Genomic DNA, 8,870 nt, shown 5'->3' with positions numbered 1-8,870 from the left:
GTTTTCTAGTCCCATGAGATAGGAGTTAGGGTTGATTCTCCACCACCCCCATCAAACAACACTTGTCAACTTGGCCCAGTCATGGAGGATGCTTCAGCACCCAACCCTCACCACTATACACACCCTGAGGCCTTTCCAAGTTAGTGCGCAGGATTCAAACCATCTCCAAGCACCGAATTATTTATGGTGTCAAAATTAACCAAACACAAGATCTCTTCAAATATTTAATCACTTTGGATACCTCTGCCTTCCAACCTAGTTGAGTAAAAATTCTAAAGAAAGCATGATTAAGGCTTGGTCCTTGAAAAAATTGGGCTAGGATGGAGGAAAGGCTGAAGCTGGGAAGACAGAACAGAACATATGTCTCGAGGCCTTTTGAAGGAATCTTACCACTTTAAAAACTCAAAATGAACAGGAAAAGGTTAAACAGTTATACAAATTTAAGGACAACTAAAACTTCTTTTCAGCTGAAAATCAGACATGGTTTTGAAAGACTCTTTAAAAACCTTAGATCCTGCTGTGGTTTGTTTTCATAGCCTTCTCAGCACACGCAAAAAGCAAACTAGCTCTACCCAGCATGCCCCGTGAGCTCTTGGGGACTTTGCAAAGCAGTAATGCAGCGAGAGACAGAGGAAGGAGTGAAGAGGTGAGAGCAAGCTGCTCAGTCTTGGCACAGAGACTCATACCCCAGCAAACCTAACCAATTTTCTTTGAAAAAGATAGATATAAACTGAAGGACTTGAAGAGTCACCAGCAATCTCACATCAGGGACCGAGGGTAACACTTTTGGATAACTCATCAAGGGAACTGGGGGCAGAATGTCCTTCAGAATGACAGTCTATAGTATAGGTAGGAGTCAGGACAGGCTGACGCCCCAGGGAGATGCTCAGCAGGAATGGTGCAATGTCTGTCTCGCTCTCATTCTTTCTGGTTTCCTCTCTCCTCCTGTCCCTTGGTGCTGGTGAGAGGCAGTGTCAGAAGCCCTAGTTTGAGGCTCAGAATGGGTACTGCGACACATATATCCTCAGTCGGATCACAGAGCTGCCTCTGAAGTTGATGACAGTGTTAACAGTGATCATCTCCAAGTCCAGCTGGATGTCCCGGGGCCCTTTAATAGGGCGTGTCATCACCAAGGTGGCACTAATGGGGCCTGTTTGCTGTGAACAGAATCAGAAGACACTAGTTAGCAGAAGGTATGGATGCTGGTACACAGCCTGAGTCAGGCTGGCCTCAAACTCACTGTGTTGCTGAAGATGACCTTGAACTTCTTCTGATCCTCTTGATCCTTCCCTCCTAAAGTGCTGGGATTACAGATGCAGATGCACACCACCATTCCCAGTTTATGGGATGCTGGGAATAAAACCCAGGACTTTGTGCATGCTAAGCTCTACCAACTGAGCTATGTAGCCAGCCCCTGCTCAGCCTCTACATTATAATAAGTTTTCTAGAGAAAATTTAAAGTATATGGGATGATGCAAGTGTTAACGTTATTGGGAGGGGAGTGCTTGTACATGTGTTTGTGGAGGCCAGAGGTCAACCTCAGGTGTCCTTCTTAAGGAGCTGCCCTTGTTTTTCAGGCAAGGTCTTTTACTGGGACCTGGGGCTCACTCATTCTGCTAGGCTGGCTGGCTAACAAGTGCCAGGGCTCTCCCGTGTCCATCTCCCTAAAACTGGGATTATACGTACATGCTATTGAGCCTTGCTTTTCATGTGGGTATGGGGATTGAACTCAGGTCCTCATGCTTTTGAGGCAAACATTTTCCTGACTGAGCCATTTCCCCAGGCTCCTGCTACTCCATTTTAATAAGGAACTTGATTATCAGTGGAGTGTGACATCCCTGGGGGTCTTGGAACAAATTCCTCATAAACAGAAAGGCATGTTTGTGACTGCATGATTTGGAGCTGTCACCTCTTAGGGCTGATTCTAAAGTTAGGGTTCAGACCAGATTAGTAATTCCCAAACAAATTATATCAAAATCACCTGAGATGCTTAAATAACAACTAATAATAATAATAATTCCACAAGCCATTCAGGGATTTTCTAGTTCAGTAGTACATTTTTAGGAATTTGTTAAAAGCCCACATCTGGAAACCCTGTAGTCACCTGCAATGTCACTGTTTTGTAGCTCTATCACTGAAATCCTAATAAATTCATGTAAACTTTTCTCAACTATAGAATGTTTTTCTAGAATTTTCAAAGTTACACAGAGAAAGAGCACTGGCATCAACTGAGCACCACCGAGTGAGGACACACTTCCAGCCTCTTTTACATACATCCACTTATTCACTTCTCATAAAAACCCTCAAAGGCCTTGTACTAGCAGCATCAGTGTGTACAGAACTTGTCAGAAATGTGGTCAGGCTCCACCTGAGATCTGCTGAGCCAGAATCTGTAGTTCAACACAACCCCAGGTGATTTGTATACCCAGTAACAATTGAAAGGTGTGATCTAAAAGCACCGGATCCTGGTGGCAGACCCCAGCTGCCCTTACCTAACGTCTATCAGAAGAGCATATCTCATTCTTTCATTTTATAAACAAGCAAAGGCCCAGTGGGGATAAATAATGGTTTAGGGTCACCCAGGGGTAAAGCTGGGATTTGCATTTGGGTTTTCCCCCTGGCTGCAAACACCATTCCCCTTGTCATTATTCAGCGATTATCAGAAGAGACTATGTGTTTTGCTTCTCCCTAGCACTGCCCTAAAGAGAGGTGGCCAGGGTCAGTGCAATGGATACAGGACACCTGTAGAGGAAATAACATGAGGAAGAACATGAATAGCCTAGATAATCACTTCCCAGAAGCTGCAGTACCCAGAAAATGAAAAAAGCAGGCTCAGTGAAATCAAGGAACTTGGCTTGTATAAAGGCACAGCAGGCATTTATTCTGTCTCCATAAAGGGAGGGCTCCCCATAAAGTTCAGAACATCCCCAAGGGCTGCCACTAGTACAACAGGGGCAGGGCTGGCAGACAGGTACAGGCCAAACCCTGGACCTGCCTCATCCACTGAGCTATCAGCAGTTACAGCCACATAATCTCTTGGCACAAGCTCTCTGTATTCCCATTAACATCCAAGTAATCAGCACCTCCTTGGGCAGAGGATCTCTTAGATTTCCTTCTTAGCCCTAGCAAAACCTCAGAGTCCCAGGCCAGGACTTCACAGGGGATAGCCAAACAGGGAAATGCCCAAGGCATTCACAGATTCAGCTTCTTACCAGCCTTCACTGTTTTCATGAACAAAGGTCAAGGACTGAGGGACCCTGAGCTAGAAGCAGCTGCACGGAGGGCCATTTGCAGATGTGTCTGAATGGGGAGTGGAGAAAGAAGCTGCCACATTGCTGCTTTGCCTTTCCTGAAAACAGGTCTCCAGTGTATGAAATAATGCTTGACCTTCCCATCTAGAAGTAAACTTGGAAGTCAGTGAGATCAGACTCTCGCAGGGCCAGAGCTATGGCACCCTGGGAAAGGTCTGCCTGCAGCACCTGGGAGGACTCAGTGCCTGCCAGGACACTGATGATAGCCACCTCCCATACCACACTCAGTTCCAGGTGGAGTCTGGGCATTACTGGAATACCTGCCCAAGAGCCCTGATCACTGGGGTGGGCGTTAATTCAAAACAATGATGATAAGACTAGGGACATAGCTCAGTGGTAAAGCATTTGCCTACTATGTATGAGGCTCTGGGTTTGAGCTTTAGGAACACACACACACACACACACACACACACACACACACACACACAATTTGATAATCGTGAGTCCAAGCATTTGGCTACAGCTTTTGCCTATTTCTTATTTAACCATTATAACCCTACACTATAAATAGGTTAAGGATACTCCATAAGGTCACAACACTAGTAAGGTACTAAAATATCTGACTCCAAAAGCTTGCTTTTAACCACTGGGCTCTCTGATAAGGCCTCTGTGCTTCTGTTTCCTGCCGCCCGTTTGGTACGTACTTGACTTGGTTAGGTTGTTCCCTGCTGTCCACCAGGGAGTATGTGCTGGAGCAGAAGCCATAGCCTGTTTATGTCTGAACTCTCAGGAGCCAGCTCAGATCTGCACCTAAGTGATGATGCTGAATGAATGCAGGTGAAAGACTGAGGAGAACCTGCCGAGGTGACCCTAGGAGAGTGAGCCACAGATGGTCCACCATACATCTTCTTGATCCTGTTCTCACGTGCACTCAGGAATCCTCTGAAAAAAGTTGTGGGATGGTACTGTCCAGCATGTGGCAAGCATCCAGGCAGTCAGCTTCTGTGGGCCTTCCGACCTCACTTGATCCCTGGGAGTGTGGACTGAACATCCTTTGGCACTGTCTGGACTCTGTGGTCATTCTCTTTCTCTTGGCCCTATCTGTGTCCCCAAGCGACCTGCTAAAAGCTCATCACCAGTCTTCTGCCAAGGGTTCAGCTTGAGACAGACTGCCAATAGGACTTGTGAAAGGGCTATGCATGTGGAGATGCATGCCTATGCATGTGACGTGTGCAAGTATGTGCATGCACCTGTGAATAAGTATGCATATTTGCATGTCAATGTATGCACATGTGTGGCTTGCCTGCTGAGTGAGATGATGCTTCTCCCAAGTGCTTCTAATGAAAACCAATGAGCCTCAGTGTGGGAGAACCTGAACAGCCACATGACACTTCAGTCCCTTGGGTAACATTCTCAACTTTTCCAAGATCCTGGAGCTCATGGTTTCCTTACAACAGAAGCAGGAGTGGTAGCAGCAGCAGCGGTATCTCCACAACATTTATTGAATACTTTCTACTGTCATTGATGCTAGACTTTTCCTATTATCCCAATTTCTCCTGAGACCCCAACACTGGAAAAGTAGGTCCCAAAAGCCCACATTGGAAAGAGGAACATGCAGGCCCTAAGTAAGGGCTGCCTGTCACCCTGCCACCCTCACCATCAAGCCTGTGTGGGCTACAATGCCAGAAAAAGGGGCTGGCAGGCTTGTGGTGGCAAGTGGTCAACCGGAGGCCCAATTGCCCACACCAAGAATAGTCAGTGTAATGCTCAAAGGCAAATAATAATAATAATAATGATAATAATAAAAACAAATAAGACCATCCTGTGAACACAAGGCATTTGGGTGTCTGCCCCAGACTGGACACTGAGTCCTGTCTACAGTGACTATGGTGTGAGACTCTGGTCATCCATCTCGTCCCCTGCCCCACCTGTGCACCTCACCCCTAATCCTGGAGGTGCCAGAAACACTGCTAACCTTGCTAAGAGGAAAGGAAAAGGCAAAAGGGCTGTAAGGCCAGCCCACTAGGACCCACAAAAAAGACTGGAGGTTGTGGTTGCCATGTAAACCAGAAGGGGTGTTTGGTGAGAGAATGAGACAACAGACAGATATATCACAGGAATGTTCCTGCAAGTCTTAAAGGAGCAAGTTAAGCTGTCACCCAGGTGTGCACAGGTTTGAGGCAGCAGGGGAGAGAAGGGGAACTTCTTGACTGTTTCACCCACTTCTGTCCTGCACATGTGACAAAAAGTATTCAGTGTTCCAGGCACTGTGCTAAGTGGATGACCCCAGCTAATCCTAAAGTAAACACTGTTAGGATCTTCTCTAGACATGAGGAAATGGAGGCTCAGAACAGTTAGATAACGTTCCCACGGTCACAGGGTTGGGATAAACTGAAGAAAGAAGTGATGGAACTCAGCCCAGCCCTGCAGCCCATACCAAACACCTGGGAATGGTCTCTTGGGGAGGCTCCTGGGCTCTGGACAGCCTGACGCTCAGAAGCCCAGCTTCAGCATCTCTGCTTTCAAGTCCTGTGACTTCCCAAGGCCTTTTTTCCAGTCCCAGGCACAGTCTTGAGGACCGTGGCCACCTCCCCCTTCCTTAAGCTCCTCAGCCATTCTTATGACAGGCCCATGCCCCTTTGTTCCCTCGATGTCCTCTTGTCTCTTCTGAATAAAAATGATGGCTTTGGTGCCCTTCTCAAGTCTTCTCAGAAAGACGAAAGCTACATATAGCTTTGAGCTCTGCTTCTAGTGCTCCCCAGCTTCTGGGATACTCTGAGCACAAAGGAAGTTCCCAGGAAAGGAGTCTCCTTCCCATTCACCCAGCTATAGGAAGGTCTCCTCTCCCCACTATCCTGGGAGCTTCTCTCAGTCAGCCACCAGAGTGACTGTGGAGCCTAGGAGGTTTTAGTGGATGGTGTTCAGAGGAATGCCCTGATGCCAAGACAAACCGACCTCTGCAGAGCTCCTGCCCTGCTCTATGTTGGAGGGGCAACTAAGGCAAGAAGAATGAGTGATGAAGTTGTAAACCTCTAAGCAGGGTGAGGCATCTATTCAACCTATAATTGGGACTTCTGTGTCTACAGATGAAGGACATTGCTAGGCTGGGCTAGGCTTACCTTGAGAGGATGGCCAGCCCACCAAGGCTTGGCAGGGGAGAGTTTCTGGGGGACTTCCGTGCTGATGGGTTCAAGGAAAAGACAGACAGACAGGCACACACACCTCCATTTTTTCATCTTGCAGAAGTACCTCCTACCACTCAACCTCTTCTTAAGTCCTTGGTCCTGCTGCCCTCATCTACTGAGCCAGCTTTACACCAGCTCCATAGGTCAGGGAGTGACCTGGTTCTGTTAGGTCACTATTATCTTACCAATAATACATTGATGAGGATCCACCAGACCCTGGGCCTTTTCTATCAAGTTCTTTCTGCTGTTTCTGAGATTGATAGCCCCAGAGGTAGGATTGAAAGATTTAGCTAGGGGATAGGGGAAGGGTTTGGAGCTCAGAGATGGGGCTCTGCCACATCCTGGATTATCTGGATGGGTCCTAAATCTAATCACAAGGGTCCACATAAGAGAGCAACAGAGGAGCTCTGCCTCCGGATAGATCCTCTGGAGAGGAGGCTGTGGAAACTGCTCACTGGACAAGTGCCTAAATGCACAGTACAATATGACAACCATCATTCTCTGCCAGTGTCTATAAAGAAACACGATTACTCCAGGACTGAGGAGATGAAGCTCAGTCATATACATGGCATGGTTGTAAATGTATATAATTTATTTTTATAAATAGTTTAGGATGGGTTCTGTAAGCTTTCTACTGGTATGACTAACTTTATAATCAAATTTTCTACAGTGTCCTACATCTGAGCTAGTCCATGTAGTAATCATAGAGCTCTATAGTGCCAGAGAAGAACTAAATTTTTATTTTAATTAAAGAGTTTAATTATTTTAAGAGTTCTAGTGACTACTGTGCAGTCAATGCCAGCAGAGTCCACTTCCGAGAGCCACATTTTTTTTCTTTTTGCTGGTGTGGAAGTACTATGAGGGGGAGGATTTGGGGGTGTTTCTTCACGGTTGTGGCCTTAGTTTCTGAAAGTACACAGTAGGTACATAATATTTGTTGAGTGAGTGGATGCGTAAGTGGAGGTATGATTGTCTCTTCCGCAGCTTTAGACCTAAGACTGTATCATGACCCAACACTTCACTTCACTGAGGAGGATCCTGGGGCACATGAAAGAAAAGCACCTTTCACAAGACCATGCAGAAGGTGACTCTCGCCTCCTCTTCTCTTTTCGCACTTGCCCATCCTAGCTATATTCTTATCTGTTCCCATGAAACATGTTCCTAGACAAGATCACACACGGCCATTATTAAAGATGGCAATCATTAGGTAGACAGTGATAGAGGAACAAGGTAGAGGATAATAGAATGAAGATGCTTTAATATGTACACATGTGCCTGCACACTCACACACACATGCACACACAAACACATACACCACACACACATAAAAAGACAGTGGCTGTTGTGAAAGATGGCAGCTGCTGCTTACATTCCCTCTTACCCGCATATAGAACTCTCTACCCTCGTTCCCAGATTTGATCTGGAAAATATAATAGGCACCAGGATAGCGGGTTGTTGCTTGCATCTGGAAGATGTCAGCGGGAACAGAGCGTCCTGATACCACATCCATGTCCCGAAACAAGATGGTGAAGGGCTGGTCTCTGCAGCCAGTGTTCTCGGCGGGACACATACAGCGACTGGTGGGAGAGAGATCACATGAGAGCTCAGTAAACCCTATCCAGGCACTGGTTGTGCCTGTTCTCTCCCTTTAAAATATTTTATTTGTTGATTTTTAAAATTTTTTATGTGTATGAGTATGTTGCTTGCATGTGTGTAAGTGCAACTGTGTCATTCAATGCCTGTGGAAGTCAGAAGAGGGTGTCAGATCCCCTGGAATTGGAGTTACAGTCGGTTGTTAGCTGTCATTGTAGGTGCTAGGAATCGAACTTGGATCCACTGCAAGAGCAGCCAGTGCTCTTAATCGTTGAGCCATCTCTCCAGTCCCTGTTTCCTTACTTTAAATGGAAATGAAGCCACCTCACTCTGACCACCTGATGACATAATGGCAGAGCATCTCTGATCCAATCTGTACACTCTAGCAGGTAGATGAGATCTACTTCCTTCCTGGCATCAGATATTTCAGCTACTGGAGAATCTAGATTAGATCTCTGGTTTTCAGAACACTGGAACATTCACGAGCTACATCACACACATCATGTATTTAGGCAGCAAAATGTACCAATTGTCACGTGGCCCTCTCTTCCCAGTCAAAGACATTCATTAAGAATATTTATAAGTGAAAATTATATTAGACCAATGGGTCTTAAGGATCCTTTTACACTATCTATTGCACTTAACTCAGTCTATGTTGAATCTTTTCATCTAATATATAAGAGCTCAGAACTCACCATGTATAAAACACGACATTAGGCACTTTGGAAATGCAGTAATAATAAATACTATCATATCCTCAAGCAGTTTACCTTCCAACAGGAGAAATGTCATAAACACAAATATTTCTTTTTTTTTTTTTTTTTTTTTGGTTTTTTTTTAG

The 8,870-nt window shown here is 45.8% G+C and overlaps 1 protein-coding gene across 1 annotated transcript in view; it reads right to left on the bottom strand.

Moving 5' to 3' along the window:
* Positions 1-211: 211 nt before the first annotated feature.
* The window catches only part of Fbln5 (fibulin 5), a 75,125-nt gene continuing 66,466 nt past the window's right edge, over positions 212-8,870 (bottom strand). The window contains exons 10-11 of the mRNA XM_008821731.2: positions 7,818-8,013; positions 212-1,157 (exon numbers count right to left, since the gene is read on the bottom strand). Of these exons, the coding sequence (XP_008819953.1) occupies positions 996-1,157; positions 7,818-8,013 (358 nt within the window). The 3' untranslated portion in view covers positions 212-995. The remainder of the gene's footprint in view (positions 1,158-7,817; positions 8,014-8,870) is intronic.

The sequence above is a fragment of the Nannospalax galili genome, unplaced genomic scaffold, assembly GCF_000622305.1.
Source record: "Nannospalax galili isolate Female #2095 unplaced genomic scaffold, S.galili_v1.0 scaffold107, whole genome shotgun sequence".
Taxonomy (NCBI): Eukaryota; Metazoa; Chordata; class Mammalia; order Rodentia; family Spalacidae; genus Nannospalax; species Nannospalax galili.
The sequence above is the reverse complement of the archived record's forward strand: the minus strand, read 5'-3'. Positions and strand labels throughout refer to the sequence as shown.